Genomic DNA, 16,823 nt, shown 5'->3' with positions numbered 1-16,823 from the left:
ACAATGCCTTTTCCAGTATGATGGAGCACCTTGCCATAAGGCAAAAGTGATAACTAAGTGCCTCAGGGAACAAAACATCGATATTTTGGGTCCATGGCCAGGAAACTCCCCAGACCTTAATTCCCTTGAGAACTTGTGGTCAATCCTCAAGGAGGTGGGTGGACAAACAAAAACCCACAAATTCTGACAAACTCCAAGCATTGATTATGCAAGAATGGGCTGCCATCAGTCAGGATGTGGCCCAGAAGTTAATTGACAGCATGCCAGGACAGATTGCAGAGGTCTTGAAAAAGAAGGGTCAACACTGCAAATATTGACTCTTTTTATAAACTTCATGTAATTGTCAATAAAAGCCTTGGACACTTATGAAATGCTTGTAATTACACTTCAGTATTCCATAGTAACATCTGACAAAAATATCTAAAGACACTGAAGCAGCAGACTTAGAAAATGTATATTTGTCATTCTCAAAACTTTTGGCCACGACTGTAGATTGAGGGATAAAAATAATAATAACTTAAGAAAATGTTTTTTTTTTTAAATCAATGGGTCTGAATACTTTCCAAATGCAGGAGTCTCTGCCTCTGCGGTGGTGCAGGAGTCTCTGCCTCTGCGGTGGTGCAGGAGTCTCTGCCTCTGCGGTGGTGCAGGAGTCTCTGCGGTGGTGCAGGAGTCTCTGCCTCTGCAGTCAGTCTCTGCAACCTGTCTACCTAGGAGACTAGTCAGCAAGAACAGCTTTTGTCCACTAGAGATCTCTGTTGTCCATCAGTAAAACCAAACCTATTCTCATGAAGTGCTGAGCAGTGTTCAATTCAATATGTTGTGATCGGGGTTGGTGCTTGATCAAATGTCTTGTGTGTGGCTTAGAAACGGAAGACATGATGTTCATAATAACAGTTTGTTCAAGTTTTATTCACAGAAATATAAAGTTATGTCAAGTACATCACTCAGTACAAAATTGCACAGACTCTTAAACTCAGCCAGACAACATAAATCAACACTACATGTTAAGTAAGATGAAGAGGACACCGGTCCGACACTAGCCTCTGATATGTGACCACGTCTGCTGTGACTCACTGGTTGCACTGAGAACAATGAAGAATGACATCAATAAGACTCGGTAGGAAAATGTCATTTACAACAGCTGAGGAATAAATACTCTTAAAAAAAAAAAAATACAATTTTAATTGGCACATTTACCATGAACTGCCCTTCGCCCTCCCCTCCCCTCATCCCTCCTCTTGTCAGTCTGATATGGCCATTATGGTGACAACGACCGTTGCCCTATGCTAGACAGGACTAATTACAAAATGCTGTTTTAATACAAACCTGTTGCTGATTCTGTCCTAGCATGACCATCTAGGAACTACTGTACAGTTCTAGGTCCTTCCCGTAGGCCCCTGCCCCCTAGACTTCACCATGCAGAAGTGCCAGTATGAGGCACTAAGTCCCCCAATCTATGGTTGCCAAGTCCCCCAATCTATGGTCGCCAAGTCCCCCAAACTACGGTCGTCAAGTCCCCCAAACTACGGTCGCCAAGTCCCCTAAACTACGGTCGCCAAGTCCCCCAATCTATGGTCATCAAGTCCCCTAAACTATGGTCGCCAAGTCTCCCAAACTATGGTCATCAAGTCCCCTAAACTACGGTTGCCAAGTCCCCTAAACTATGGTCGCCAAGTCCCCTAAACTATGGTCGCCAAGTCTCCCAAACTACGGTCATCAAGTCCCCCAAACTATGGTCGCCAAGTCCCCTAAACTATGGTCGCCAAGTCCCCTAAACTATGGTCGCCAAGTCCCCTAAACTATGGTCGCCAAGTCCCCTAAACTATGGTCGCCAAGTCCCCCTGTTTCAGCTTGTTTTCCTGTATTCTAATTCCATAATCAACCAGTTCGTTAGAACGTTCCAAACCAATTTTTTTTAAATGAGTCAAGTCTTCACGTGTCTGGAAATGATATGATACCTCAGACAGAAAACCATCACACAAAGGGGCGGTATAGGACCAGGTTAAGGAAACAACTGTAGCACATCACACATCAGGCTTGGGGCTGGACATCACAAGAGGTTAGTCAAACCCATAGAGGTCAGCCAGAACAATCCTCTGATATAGCTGATCATATCACTATTGCATGGCTTTCAAACAGTTGTCTTGGAGGTGCTTGCCATCGTACAGCACCTTTGTGTCTGTATGGAAGGAGCTGGAATGCTGAGCTGTGTTCCGGTAGGTGGAGATGTGAGCTGGAATGCTGAGCTGTGTTCCGGTAGGTGGAGATGTGAGCTGGAATGCTGAGCTGTGTTCCGGTAGGTGGAGATGTGAGCTGGAATGCTGAGCTGTGTTCCGGTAGGTGGAGATGTGAGCAGGAATGCTGAGCTGTGTTCCGGTAGGTGGAGATGTGAGCGGGAATGCTGAGTTGTGTTCCGGTAGGTGGAGATGTGAGCAGGAATGCTGAGTTGTGTTCCGGTAGGTGGAGATGTGAGCTGGAATGCTGAGCTGTGTTCCGGTAGGTGGAGACGTGAGCGGGAATGCTGAGCTGTGTTCCGGAAGGTGGAGATATGGATCATGTTTTCAGGGTTGGGGTCAATTCCATTGAAATTCCAGTCAATTCAGGAAGTACACTGAGATTCCAAATTCTCTTTATTGCTTTTCAAGAGGACAATGTGGAATTGGAATTTGGTTTACTTTCTGAATTGACAAGAATCGAAATGACCCCAACCCTGCATAATTTATCACCTTGACCTGAGGTCATCACTGCCAATGATCACATCATATGATCAAAGCGCTGTGTAACTGACAAGCACTAGGACCTTTTGCCTGTACACTGAGAACATCTCAAATAACACTAACACACCCATTACTATTACTGATGTTACCATTCATTTTGGCAAAGCTATAGGAAAAGAAAGCGGGTTGAACTTGTAACTCCCCTTGGGGACAGTGAGGATATCCGGGACAGACGAGAAGCAGCTTCACAAACATTAGGGATATGCCCAAGAGGGCCTGGGGAGGAAAACCATTTAGGTAGGTAGCTTCAGCCCTGGTTACTTAGCAGGGCGGTGACAGAGGCTTTGTTCCTAGGGAATTGTGGGTAGGGCAGACAGGAAGTGGTCTGGTGAAGTGAATCAAAACCTCCACTGGGCCACTTCCTCTCTCTCTCTCTCTCTCTCTCTCTCCACCATCCCTGTCTCTCTCTCACTCTCCTTCCATCCCTCTCATCACTCTCTCCCTCCATCCCATCTCTCCATTCATCCCATCTCTCTCCCTCCATCCCATCTCTCCATCTTTCCATCCCTCTCTCCTCCATCCATCCCATCTCTCTCCCTCTCCCTCCATCCCATCTCTCCCTCTTTCCATCCCTCTCTCCTCCATCCATCCCAACCCTCTCCCTCCCATCCATCACTCTCTCCCCCTCTATCTATCCATCTCTCTCCTCCTCCATCCATCCCACTGTCTCCATTCATCCCTCCCTCTCTCTCTCCTCACACTCAAGACTAAATCATCTGTTTCTTCATATCCTTAATGTCAGCTGATGTGTGGCCACAGAGCCAGGGGTGAACTGGACACAGACACACATTGGAGAAACAGGACATCTCTTGGAACACTAACAAGCAAATAAACAAGATAATGAGTGATCCATGTCCATCCACACTCCCCAGGCATCCATGACGTTTCACCTATTTAGTCCAAATCCCTGTACGTCCTGTGTCTCAACCATTGAGAGCTCCAGGTTTGGTTGCGCCCAGTCTCAGTAGAAGGAGTACTGGTTCTCCACAGCTCTGGCCCTGCGTGTTCCGTCTGTCTCCTGGTAGTCCTCCGAGGCACCACTAGAGGGATCTAACAGACGTTCTGAGCTGTTGCTCCTGCTAACCAGCCCCTCGCCTCCTCCTCCTCCTCCTCCTCCTCCTCCTCCTCCTCCTCCTCCTCCTCCGCTGCCTGGCTCACCACGGGAGTGGGAAGGAAAGGCGATGGGCGAGGATGAGGAGCTGGATGATATCGGGGTGTCGGAGGGGGGCCCTGCCGGCAGCGAGAACCCAGGGAGGTGAAGGGTTGGGTCAGTCCAGCAGCCTTGGTCCCTGGGTGGGGTGGGGAGCTGAGGCACGGTCACATCTGTGTGAGAGCAGTAGAGAGAGACGGGATATCTGTCTGTAAGAAAAGAGCAGTGTTAAAGAGGCCTGATACAGTTTATTTTATCGAAGTATCTTTCATTAAAAGGCCAAACATAAAACACAAGTTAAAGTGTTGACGACCTTCTATACCATCACCTCTCTTGGTGGGACAACAACAGTAGTGCCACTGATGAAAACATGGCTGAACAGCGTCTATCAATTACGCTTTTTACACGCTGGACCAACAACCCACTCAGTGTGTGTGTGTGTCCGAGGGAAACAGAGGGTCTCTTTGTGAGTGTTTGGGCCTGAGGCTGGGCCTGTTGTATAATCACCCCCCTCTCTCTCCCCCGTCTCTCCCTATGCACAGGAGGGCATTCATCCCCTGCCAGGCGAGTGGGTGGGGTGCGGTGGGGGTTGGGGCAGGGGGCTGGTCACTGGTTAAAATATCTAGTTAAAACCTTTAAGACTGAGGAAAACATCAGTCTGAGGTCATCCCGCTGAAAGGTTGCTGACTTCTTCCCAAGCGATTCACTGGCCCGAACGATGTTGTTGTTTCCAGCCAGACGTCAGACTGACCTCTTTAATAACAAGGGTCAGACAGAGCTACCCAGGGGCTGTCCAAACTGATCATAAATGACAAACTGTTTCTAGAAGGACGTTCTCAACATTGGACCAGTTAAGAGAGCTTTAGAGTATATATATATTGTAATGAAACAGCAGAGAGACATCAGGCAGGGAACAGGTCAGGCAGGGAGCAGGTCGAGACGTCAGGCAGGGAGCAGGTCGAGACGTCAGGCAGGGAGCAGGTCGAGACGTCAGGCAGGGAGCAGGCAGGGAAGCAGGTCGAGAGGTCAGGCAGGGAGCAGGTTGAGAGGTCAGGCAGGGAGCAGGTCGAGAGGTCAAGCATGGAGCAGGTCGAGACATCAGGCAGGGAGCAGGTCAGGCAGGGAGCAGGTCGAGAGGTCAGACAGGGAGCAGGTCGAGACGTCAGGCAGGGAGCAGGTCGAGGCAGGGAGCAGGTCGAGACGTCAGGCAGGGAGCAGGTCAGGCAGGGAGCAGGTCGAGACATCAGGCAGGGAGCAGGTCAGGCAGGGAGCAGGTTGAGAGGTCAGACAGGGAGCAGGTCGAGAGGTCAGACAGGGAGCAGGTCGAGAGGTCAGGCAGGGAGCAGGTCGAGAGGTCAGGCAGGGAGCAGGTCGAGAGGTCAGGCAGGGAGCAGGTCGAGAGTTCAGGCAGGGAGCAGGTCGAGAGGTCAAGCATGGAGCAGGTCGAGACATCAGGCAGGGAGCAGGTCAGGCAGGGAGCAGGTCGAGACATCAGGCAGGGAGCAGGTCAGGCAGGGAGCAGGTCGAGAGGTCAGACAGGGAGCAGGTCGAGACGTCAGGCAGGGAGCAGGTCGAGGCAGGGAGCAGGTCAGGCAGGGAGCAGGTCGAGACATCAGGCAGGGAGCAGGTCGAGACGTCAGGCAGGGGGAGCAGGTCGAGACGTCAGGCAGGGAGCAGGTCGGTCGAGACGTCAGGCAGGGAGCAGGTCGAGCGTCAGGCATGGAGCAGGTCTCGAACCCTCGACTCCGAGGTCTGGCGCGGTATCCACTGTGCCGTAAAAGCTCAAACTACAGAGTAGATTTCCGCGCTTATAAACCCAGGGTCGTTACAATATACTCTGCTCAAAAAAATAAAGGGAACACTAAAATAACACATCCTAGATCTGAATGAATGAAATATTCTTATTAAATACTTTTTTCTTTACATAGTTGAATGTGCTGACAACAAAATCACACAAAAATGAGTCAGACAAAGCTACCCAGGGGCTGTCCAAACTGATCATAAATGACAAACTGTTTCTAGAAGGACGTTCTCAACATTGGACCAGTTAAGAGAGCTTTAGAGTATATATATTGTAATGAAACAGCAGAGAGACATCAGGCAGGGAGCAGGTCAGGCAGGGAGCAGGTCGAGACGTCAGGCAGGGAGCAGGTCGAGACGTCAGGCAGGGAGCAGGTCGAGACGTCAGGCAGGGAGCAGGCAGGGAAGCAGGTCGAGAGGTCAGGCAGGGAGCAGGTCGAGAGGTCAGGCAGGGAGCAGGTTGAGAGGTCAGGCAGGGAGCAGGTCGAGAGGTCAAGCAGGGAGCAGGTCGAGACATCAGGCAGGGAGCAGGTCAGGCAGGGAGCAGGTCGAGAGGTCAGACAGGGAGCATCAGGCAGGAGCAGGTGAGACGTCAGGCAGGGAGCAGGTCGAGGCAGGGAGCAGGTCGAGACGTCAGGCAGGGAGCAGGTCGAGAGGTCAGGCAGGGAGCAGGTCGAGACGTCAGGCAGGGAGCAGGTCGAGACGTAAGGCAGGGAGCAGGTCGAGACGTAAGGCAGGGAGCAGGTCGAGACGTAAGGCAGGGAGCAGGTCGAGACGTAAGGCAGGGAGCAGGTCGAGACGTAAGGCAGGGAGCAGGTCGAGACGTCAGGCAGGGAGCAGGTCGAGACATCAGGCAGGGAGCAGGTCAGGCAGGGGAGCAGGTCGAGACGTCAGGCAGGGAGCAGGTCGAGACATCAGGCAGGGAGCAGGTCGAGACGTCAGGCAGGGAGCAGGTCTCGAACCCTCGACTCCGAGGTCTGGCGCGGTATCCACTGTGCCGTAAAAGCTCAAACTGCAGAGTAGATTTCCGCGCTTATAAACCCAGGGTCGTTACAATATACTCTGCTCAAAAAAATAAAGGGAACACTAAAATAACACATCCTAGATCTGAATGAATGAAATATTCTTATTAAATACTTTTTTCTTTACATAGTTGAATGTGCTGACAACAAAATCAACAGACAAATGATCAATGGAAATCAAATGTATCAACACATGGAGGTCTGGATTTGGAGTCACACTCAAAATTAAAGTGGAAAACCACATTACAGGCTGATCCAACTTTGATGTAATGTCCTTAAAACAAGTCAAAATGAGGCTCAGTAGTGTGTGTGGCCTCCACGTGCCTGTATGACCTCCCTACAACGCCTGGGCATGTTCCTGATGAGGTGGCGGATGGTCTCCTGAGGGATCTCCTCCCAGACCTGGACTAAAGCATCCGCCAACTCCTGGACAGTCTGTGGTGCAACAGGAGCAAGACATGATGTCCCAGATGTGCTCAATTGGATTCAGGTCTGGGGAACGGGCGGGCCAGTCCATAGCATCAATGCCTTCCTCTTGCAGGAACTGCTGACACACTCCAGCCACATGAGGTCTAGCATTGTCTTGCATTAGGAGGAACCCAGGGCCAACCACACCAGCATATGGTCTCACAAGGGGTCTGAGGATCTCATCTCGGTACCTAATGGCAGTCAGGCTATCTCTGGCGAGCACATGGAGGGCTGTGCGGCCCCCCAAAGAAATGCCACCCCACACCATGACTGACCCACCGCCAAACAGGTCATGCTGGAGGATGTTGCAGGCAGCAGAACGTTCTCCACAGCGTCTCCAGACTCTGTCATGTCTGTCACATGTGATCAGTGTGAACCTGCTTTCATCTGTGAAGAGCACAGGGCGCCAGTGGCAAATTTGCCAATCTTGGTGTTCTCTGGCAAATGCCAAACATCCTGCATGGTGTTGGGCTGTAAGCACCTCATGGAGTCTGTTTCTGACCGTTTGAGCAGACACATGCACATTTATGGCCTGCTGGAGGTCATTTTGCAGGGCTCTGGCAGTGCTCCTCCTGCTCCTCCTTGCACAAAGGCGGAGGTAGCGGTCCTGCTGCTGGGTTGTTGCCCTCCTACGGCCTCCTCCACGTCTCCTGATGTACTGGCCTGTCTCCTGGTAGCGCCTCCATGCTCTGGACACTACGCTGACAGACACAGCAAACCTTCTTGCCAAAGCTCGCATTGATGTGCCATCCTGGATGAGCTGCACTACCTGAGCCACTTGTGTGGGTTGTAGACTCCGTCTCATGCTACCACTAGAGTGAAAGCATCGCCAGCCAGGAAGCATAGGAACTGAGAAGTGGTCTGTGGTCCCCACCTGCAGAACCACTCCTTTATTGGGAGAGTCTTGCTAATTGCCTATAATTTCCACCTGTTGTCTATTCCATTTGCACAACAGCATGTGAAATGTATTATCAATCAGTGTTGCTTCCTAAGTGGACAGTTTGATTTCACAGAAGTGTGATTGACTTGGAGTCACATTGTGTTGTTTAAGTGTTCCCTTTATTTTTTTGAGCAGTGTATATAAACCTGTTGTTCATGTTTAGAGGTGTGTGTGTGGTTTGGCCATACCTGTGGACGGGTGTGTGTGTGTGGTTTGGCCGTACCTGTGGACGGGTGTGTGTGTGTGGTTTGGCCGTACCTGTGGACGGGTGTGTGTGTGTGGTTTGGCCATACCTGTGGGCGGGTGTGTGTGTGTGGTTTGGCCACCTGTGGGGGGTGTGTGTGTGTGGTGTGTGTGGTTTGGCGTACCTGTGGGGGTGTGTGTGTGGTTTGGCCGTACCTGTGGGTGTGTGTGTGTGGTTTGGCCGTACCTGTGGGGGGTGTGTGTGTGGTTTGGCCGTTCCTCTGTGGGGGGTGTGTGTGTGTGGTTTTGGCCGTTCCTCTGTGGGGGTGTGTGTGTGGTTTGGCCGTACCTCTGTGAGGGGGTGTGTGTGTGGTTTGGCCGTACCTGTGGGGGGTGTGTGTGTGGTTTGGCCGTACCTCTGTGAGGTGTGTGTGTGGTTTGGCCGTACCTGTGGGGGTGTGTGTGTGGCGACCTTTGTGTTAGGGCGTACCTGTGGGGTGTGTGTGTTGGCGTACCTGTGGGGTGTTGGTGTGTGTGTTGGCCGTACCTGTGGGGGTGTGTGTGTTGGGCGTACCTGTGGGGGTGTGTGTGTTGGGCGTACCTGTGGGGGTGTGTGTGTTGGGCGTACCTGTGGGGGTGTGTGTGTTGGGCGTACCTGTGGGGGTGTGTGTGTTGGGCGTACCTGTGGGGGTGTGTGTGTTGGGCGTACCTGTGGGGGTGTGTGTGTGGGCGTACCTGTGGGGGTGTGTGTGTTGGGCGTACCTGTGGGGGTGTGTGTGTTGGGCGTACCTGTGGGGGTGTGTGTGTTGGGCGTACCTGTGGGGGTGTGTTGTGTGTGGGCGTACCTGTGGGGGTGTGTGTGTGTTAGGGCGTACCTGTGGGGGTGTGTGTGTGGGCGTACCTGTGGGGGTGTGTGTGTTAGGGCGTACCTGTGGGGGTGTGTGTGTTGAAGGGCGTACCTGTGGGGGTGTGTGTGTTGGGCGTACCTGTGGGGGTGTGTGTGTGTTGGGCGTACCTGTGGGGGTGTGTGTGTGTTGGGCGTACCTGTGGGGGGGTGGGTTGGTACCTGTGGGGGTGTGTGTTGGGTGGGGTGTGTGTGTTGGGCGTACCTGTGGGGGTGTGTGTGGGCGTGTGGGGTGTGTGTGTTGGCGTACCTGTGGGGGTGTGTGTGTAGGGCGTACCTGTGGGGGTGTGTGTGTTAGCCGTACCTGTGGGGGTGTGTGTGTTGGCGTACCTGTGGGGGTGTGTGTGTTGGCCGTACCTGTGGGGGTGTGTGTGTTAGGCGTACCTGTGGGGGTGTGTGTGTTGGGCGTACCTGTGGGGGTGTGTGTGTTGGGCGTACCTGTGGGGGGTTGTGTGTGTGTTAGGCGTACCTGTGGGGGGTGTGTGGTTGGGCGTACCTGTGGGGGTGTGTGTGTGTGGGGGTACCTGTGTGGGGGTGTGTGTTAGTGGGTGTGTGTGTTGGGCGTACCTGTGGGGGTGTGTGTGTTGGGCGTACCTGTGGGGGTGTGTGTGTTGGGCGTACCTGTGGGGGTGTGTGTGTTGGCCGTACCTGTGGGGGTACCCTGTACTTGTACGTAGGAACGCAGTGTGATGTCAGCGGAGCCCCCCGACTCCAGAGGGATGGGGTGGGCATGGAAGTGCCTGAGCATATCTGACACGGTGTGGAACCACAGATGATGAACATGACACTGACCGTTACCATTCACCGACAGACGCAGGTGCTGGGGGGCAGAGAGAGGAGGAGAAGGGGAGCGGGGGGGAATTGTGAGTAATATAAAGTTCCACTTATAACACTCCTGTACATTAATGTAAGAGAGAGAGGGAAAATAAGAGGTTAAAAATAAGTAGAAGGGGAAGAATAGAGAGAGGAGTAGAGAGGTGAGAGAGGGGAAGAGAGAGGTGAGTGAGGAGTAGAGAGGAGTAAAGAGGGGAAGAGAGGTGAAGAGAGAGGTGAGTGAGAGGAGTAGAGAGGTGAAGAGAGAGGTGAGTGAGGAGTAGAGAGGTGAGTGAGGAGTAGAGGAGAGTGAGTGAGGAGTAGAGGTGAGGGAGGAGGAGTAGAGAGGTGAAGGGAGAGGTGAGTGAGGAGAGAGGTGAGTAGAGAGGAGGAGTAGAGAGGTGAGTGAGGAGAGAGAGGTGAAGGGAGAGGAGTAGAGAGGATTAGAGAGAGGTGAAGGGAGAGCTGAGTGAGGAGTAGAGAGGAGTAAAGAGGGGAAGAGAGGTGAAGAGAGAGGTGAGTGAGGAGTAGAGAGGTGAAGAGAGAGGTGAGTGAGGAGAGAGGTGAGGGTGAGTGAGGGAGTAGAGAGGTGAAGAGAGAGGTGAGTGAGGAGTAGAGAGGTGAAGGGAGGAGTAGAGAGGTGAAGGGAGAGGTGAGTGAGGAGTAGAGAGGAGTAGAGACGTAGAGAGAGGTGAGTGAGGAGTAGAGAGGATTAGAGAGGTGAAGGGAGAGCTGAGTGAGGAGTAGAGAGGTGAAGGGAGAGGTGAGTGAGGAGTAGAGAGGAGTAGAGAGGTGAAGAGAGAGGTGAGTGAGGAGTAGAGAGGTGAAGGGAGAGGTGAGTGAGGAGTAGAGAGGTGAGTGAGGAGTAGAGAGGTGAAGGGAGAGGTGAGTGAGGAGTAGAGAGGAGTAGAGAGGTGAGGAGAGAGGTGAGTGAGGAGTAGAGAGGTGAAGGGAGAGGTGAGTGAGGAGTAGAGAGGAGTAGAGAGGAGAGGAGAGTGAGGAGTAGAGAGGAGTAAAGAGGGAAGAAGAGAGAGGTGAGTGAGGAGTAGAGAGGTGAGAGAGGAGTAGAGAGGTGAAGGGAGAGGTGAGTGAGGAGTAGAGAGGTGAGTAGAGAGGTGAGGGAGAGGTGAGAGAGGAGTAGAGAGGTGAAGAGAGGTGAGAGAGGAGTAGAGAGGTTAGAGAGGTGAAGAGAGGAGTAGAGAGAGGTGAGTGAGGAGTAGAGAGGTGAAGGGAGAGGTGAGTGAGGAGTAGAGAGGTGAAGAGAGAGGTGAGTGAGGAGTAGAGAGGTGAAGGGAGAGGTGAGTGAGGAGTAGAGAGGTGAAGGGAGAGGTGAGTGAGGAGTAGAGAGGTGAGGAGAGAGGTGAGTGAGGAGTAGAGAGGAGTAGAGAGGTGAAGGGAGAGGTGAGTGAGGAGTAGAGAGGAGTAGAGAGGTGAGGAGAGACGTGAGTGAGGAGTAGAGAGGAGTAGAGGTGAGGAGAGAGGTGAGTGAGGAGTAGAGAGGAGTAAAGAGGGGAAGAGAGAGGTGAGTGAGGAGTAGAGAGGTGAGAGAGGAGTAGAGAGGTGAAGAGAGAGGTGAGAGAGGAGTAGTGAGGTTAGAGAGGTGAAGAGAGGAGTAGAGAGAGGTGAGAGAGGAGTAGAGAGGAGAAGAGAGAGGTGAGAGAGGTGAAGAGAGGAGTAGAGAGGTGAAGGGAGAGGTGAGTGAGGAGTAGAGAGGTGAAGAGAGAGGTGAGTGAGGAGTAGAGAGGAGTAGAGAAGTGAGTGAGGAGTAGAGAGGTGAAGAGAGAGGTGAGAGAGGAGTAGTGAGGTTAGAGAGGTGAAGAGAGGAGTAGAGAGAGGTGAGAGAGGAGTAGAGAGGAGAAGAGAGGTGAGAGAGGTGAAGAGAGGAGTAGAGAGGTGAAGGGAGAGGTGAGTGAGAAGTAGAGAGGTGAAGAGAGAGGTGAGTGAGGAGTAGAGAAGTGAGTGAGGAGTAGAGCGGTGAAGAAAGGTGAGTGAGGAGTAGAGAGGTGAAGAGGTGAGTGAGGAGTAGAGAGGTAAAGAGAGAGAGGTGAAGAGAGAGAGGTGAGTGAGGAGTAGAGAGGTGAAGAGAGAGAGGTGAGTGAGGAGTAGAGAGGTGAAGAGAGAGGTGAGTGAGGAGTAAAGAGGAGTAGAGAAGTGAGTGAGGAGTAGAGAGGTGAAGAGAGGTGAGTGAGGAGTAGAGAGGTGAAGAGGTGAGTGAGGAGTAGAGAGGTGAAGAGAGAGAGGTGAGTGAGGAGTAGAGAGGTGAAGAGAGAGAGGTGAGTGAGGAGTAGAGAGGTGAAGAGAGAGGTGAGTGAGGAGTAAAGAGGAGGGAAGCAGGTAGAAGTTACACCATATTGCCAATCAAATCCTCTCAGATCTCCAGAAGTGCGTAGGGGTCCATTTGGGATTTGGCCTACCCCACTACACAGTGTGCATGCCCATAATATCCACACCAGTACTTAAGTCTGGGCTAAACAAGGACATTCTCAATAGTCTGTCAGCAACCTGTCCTTTTTCCTGAAAGCAAATCCTTCAGTTGGCATCTTATGTTTGAAGATCAGTGCATGTGAAGGGAAGGAGGTTTAGGTAAACCGCCTGCGATTGGCTGACCTTTCCCTGTCTGCAAATGTCTGACCTTTCCCTGTCTGCAAATGTCTGACCTTTCCCTGTCTGCAAATGTCTGACCTTTCCCTGTCTGCAAATGGCTGACCTTTCCCTGTCTGCAAATGGCTGACCTTTCCCTGTCTGCAAATGGCTGACCTTTCCCTGTCTGCAAATGGCTGACCTTTCCCTGTCTGCAAATGGCTGACCTTTCCCTGTCTGCAAATGGCTGACCTTTCCCTGTCTGCAAATGGCTGACCTTTCCCTGTCTGCAAATGGCTGACCTTTCCCTGTCTGCAAATGGCTGACCTTTCCCTGTCTGCAAATGGCTGACCTTTCCCTGTCTGCAAATGGCTGACCTTTCCCTGTCTGCAAATGGCTGACCTTTCCCTGTCTGCAAATGGCTGACCTTTCCCTGTCTGCAAATGGCTGACCTTTGCCTGTCTGCAAATGGCTGACCTTTCCCTGTCTGCAAATGGCTGACCTTTGCCTGTCTGCAAATGGCTGACCTTTCCCTGTCTGCAAATGGCTGACCTTTGCCTGTCTGCAAATGGCTGACCTTTCCCTGTCTGCAAATGGCTGACCTTTCCCTGTCTGCAAATGGCTGACCTTTCCCTGTCTGCAAATGGCTGACCTTTGCCTGTCTGCAAATGGCTGACCTTTGCCTGTCTGCAAATGGCTGACCTTTCCCTGTCTGCAAATGGCTGACCTTTCCCTGTCTGCAAATGGCTGACCTTTCCCTGTCTGCAAATGGCTGACCTTTCCCTGTCTGCAAATGGCTGACCTTTCCCTGTCTGCAAATGGCTGACCTTTCCCTGTCTGCAAATGGCTGACCTTTCCCTGTCTGCAAATGGCTGACCTTTCCCTGTCTGCAAATGGCTGACCTTGCCCTGTCTGCAAATGGCTGACCTTGCCCCTGTCTGCAAATGGCTGACCTTTCCCTGTCTGCAAATGGCTGACCTTTCCCTGTCTGCAAATGGCTGACCTTTCCCTGTCTGCAAATGGCTGACCTTGCCCTGTCTGCAAATGGCTGACCTTGCCCTGTCTGCAAATGGCTGACCTTGGTGTTTCCCTTTCTGTGATTGGCTCACCTTAGCTTTGCCCTGGAAGTTAAAGGTGAGGACGTACTCTCCCGGGCGCGTCTCACTTTGGCGAATCACAAACAGCCCGTGGCTCCTAGCTCCGCCAGCCAGCACCAGTTGGGCAGCACGCACGCGTGACAATGTCCCGTGGAACCATGGGTACTCCGCCAGGCTGGGGTCTGCCTCCGCCTCAGTCGCCCCGTCACCTAGAACCCCTGAAGGGAGGAGACAAAGATGAGAGATCACATGATAAAAAGGTAGACCTTATTGATATTGAGTTGCAACCCCTTTTTGCCCTCAGAACAGCCTCCATTTGTCGGGGCGTGGACTCTACAAGGTATCTAAAGAGTTCCGCAGGCCCATGTGGACTCTACAAGGTATCTAAAGAGTTCCGCAGGCCCATGTGGACTCTACAAGGTATCTAAAGAGTTCCGCAGGCCCATGTGGACTCTACAAGGTATCTAAAGAGTTCCGCAGGCCCATGTGGACTCTACAAGGTATCTAAAGAGTTCCGCAGGCCCATGTGGACTCTACAAGGTATCTAAAGAGTTCCGCAGGCCCATGTGGACTCTACAAGGTATCTAAAGAGTTCCGCAGGCCCATGTGGACTCTACAAGGTATCTAAAGAGTTCCGCAGGCCCATGTGGACTCTACAAGGTATCTAAAGAGTTCCGCAGGCCCATGTGGACTCTACAAGGTATCTAAAGAGTTCCGCAGGCCCATGTGGACTCTACAAGGTATCTAAAGAGTTCCGCAGGCCCATGTGGACTCTACAAGGTATCTAAAGAGTTCCGCAGGCCCATGTGGACTCTACAAGGTATCTAAAGAGTTCCGCAGGCCCATGTGGACTCTACAAGGTATCTAAAGAGTTCCGCAGGCCCATGTGGACTCTACAAGGTATCTAAAGAGTTCCGCAGGCCCATGTGGACTCTACAAGGTATCTAAAGAGTTCCGCAGGCCCATGTGGACTCTACAAGGTATCTAAAGAGTTCCGCAGGCCCATGTGGACTCTACAAGGTATCTAAAGAGTTCCGCAGGCCCATGTGGACTCTACAAGGTATCTAAAGAGTTCCGCAGGCCCATGTGGACTCTACAAGGTATCTAAAGAGTTCCGCAGGCCCATGTGGACTCTACAAGGTATCTAAAGAGTTCCGCAGCCCATGTGGACTCTACAAGGTATCTAAAGAGTTCCGCAGGCCCATGTGGACTCTACAAGGTATCTAAAGAGTTCCGCAGGCCCATGTGGACTCTACAAGGTATCTAAAGAGTTCCGCAGGCCCATGTGGACTCTACAAGGTATCTAAAGAGTTCCGCAGGCCCATGTGGACTCTACAAGGTATCTAAAGAGTTCCGCAGGCCCATGTGGACTCTACAAGGTATCTAAAGAGTTCCGCAGGCCCATGTGGACTCTACAAGGTATCTAAAGAGTTCCGCAGGCCCATGTGGACTCTACAAGGTATCTAAAGAGTTCCGCAGGCCCATGTGGACTCTACAAGGTATCTAAAGAGTTCCGCAGGCCCATGTGGACTCTACAAGGTATCTAAAGAGTTCAGCAGGCCCATGTGGACTCTACAAGGTATCGAAAGAGTTCCGCAGGGATGCTGGCCCATGTGGATTCTACAAGGTATCGAAAGAGTTCCGCAGGGATGCTGGCCCATGTTGACTCTACAAGGTATCGAAAGAGTTCCGCAGGGATGCTGGCCCATGTTGACTCCAATGCTTCCCACAGTTGTGTCAAGTTGGCTGGATGTCCTTTGGGTGGTGGACCATTGTTGACATGCAGAGGAAACAGAACAGTGATAAAAACCCAGCAGCGTTGCAGTTCTTGACACACTCAAACCAGTGCACCTGGCACCTACTACCCTACCCCAATCAAAAAGGCACTTCAATCTTTTGTCTTGGCCATTCACCCTCTGAACAGCACACATACACAATCCATGTCTAATTGTGTCAAGGCTTAAAAATCCTTCTTTAACTCGTCTTCTCCCCTTCACCTACACTGATTTGAAGTGGATTTAACAAGTTACATCAATAAGGGATCATATCTTTCACCTGGATTCACCTGGTCAGTCTGTCATGGAAAGAGGTGTTCCTAATGTTTTGTGCACTCGGGGTAAAATAAGGATATGGCATTTAGCAGACACGTATCCAGGGTTACCTGCTATATGTGCACGCACTTACGGGCCATCAGTGTTACGGGCCATCGGTGTTACGGGCCATCGGTGTTACGGGCCATCGGTGTTACGGGCCATCGGTGTTACGGGCCATCGGTGTTACGGGCCATCGGTGTTACGGGCCATCGGTGTTACGGGCCATCGGTGTTACGGGCCATCGGTGTTACGGGCCTTCGGTGTTACGGGCCTTCGGTGTTACGGGCCTTCGGTGTTACGGGCCTTCGGTGTTACGGGCCTTCGGTGTTACGGGCCTTCGTGTTACGGGCCATCGGTGTTACGGGCCATCGGTGTTACATGTCTTCAGTGTTACGGGCCATCGGTGTTACGGGCCATCGGTGTTACGGGCCATCGGTGTTACGGGCCATCGGTGTTACGGGCCATCGGTGTTACGGGCCATCGGTGTTACGGGCCATCGGTGTTACGGGCCATCGGTGTTACCCATCGGTGTTACGGGCCATCGGTGTTACGGGCCATCAGTGTTACGGGCCATCAGTGTTACGGGCCATCAGTGTTAAGGGCCATCAGTGTTACGGGCCATCAGTGTTACCCATCAGTGTTACGGGCCATCAGTGTTACGGGCCATCAGTGTTACGGGCCATCAGTGTTACATGCCTAATCATAGAATCCCTATCGATAGGATCTCTATGGAGCTAGTTGTAATTTAACTTTTCAAACATGAATGAATGGAACGAGACATCTGTTACACAAAACATCACAAAGTGTCATGACATTTGACGAATGTCATTAGACCAGAATGTATGCGTCTACCGCTGGCTGCACGCCTCTCAGTGTCGGCCGCTCATCTCTGCCTCGGATAAATGTCCGTGTTCTCGTCGAACCACAACACATTTTGGAGCGCAGACTACACCACCTGTTACAAGTCCATTCGCTTGTGTGTCATGCCTCTGA

The 16,823-nt window shown here is 52.0% G+C and overlaps 1 protein-coding gene across 4 annotated transcripts in view; it reads right to left on the bottom strand.

The window, feature by feature from the left end:
• Positions 1 to 3,405: 3,405 nt before the first annotated feature.
• The window catches only part of LOC112265755 (SH2B adapter protein 2), a 37,603-nt gene continuing 24,185 nt past the window's right edge, over positions 3,406 to 16,823 (bottom strand). For 2 of the 4 annotated variants that reach the window (XM_042296472.1, XM_042296473.1), the window contains exons 7-9: positions 13,750 to 13,955; positions 9,869 to 10,067; positions 3,406 to 4,139 (exon numbers count right to left, since the gene is read on the bottom strand). In XM_042296472.1, the coding sequence (XP_042152406.1) occupies positions 3,742 to 4,139; positions 9,869 to 10,067; positions 13,750 to 13,955 (803 nt within the window). In that variant the 3' untranslated portion in view covers positions 3,406 to 3,741. The remainder of the gene's footprint in view (positions 4,140 to 9,868; positions 10,068 to 13,749; positions 13,956 to 16,823) is intronic. The other 2 variants (XM_042296475.1, XM_042296474.1) reach the window with 2 other exon arrangements.

This window comes from Oncorhynchus tshawytscha, linkage group LG13 (genome assembly GCF_018296145.1).
Source record: "Oncorhynchus tshawytscha isolate Ot180627B linkage group LG13, Otsh_v2.0, whole genome shotgun sequence".
NCBI lineage: Eukaryota > Metazoa > Chordata > Actinopteri > Salmoniformes > Salmonidae > Oncorhynchus > Oncorhynchus tshawytscha.
Note: the sequence above shows the minus strand (reverse complement) of the source record. Positions and strands in the feature narration are given on the sequence as shown.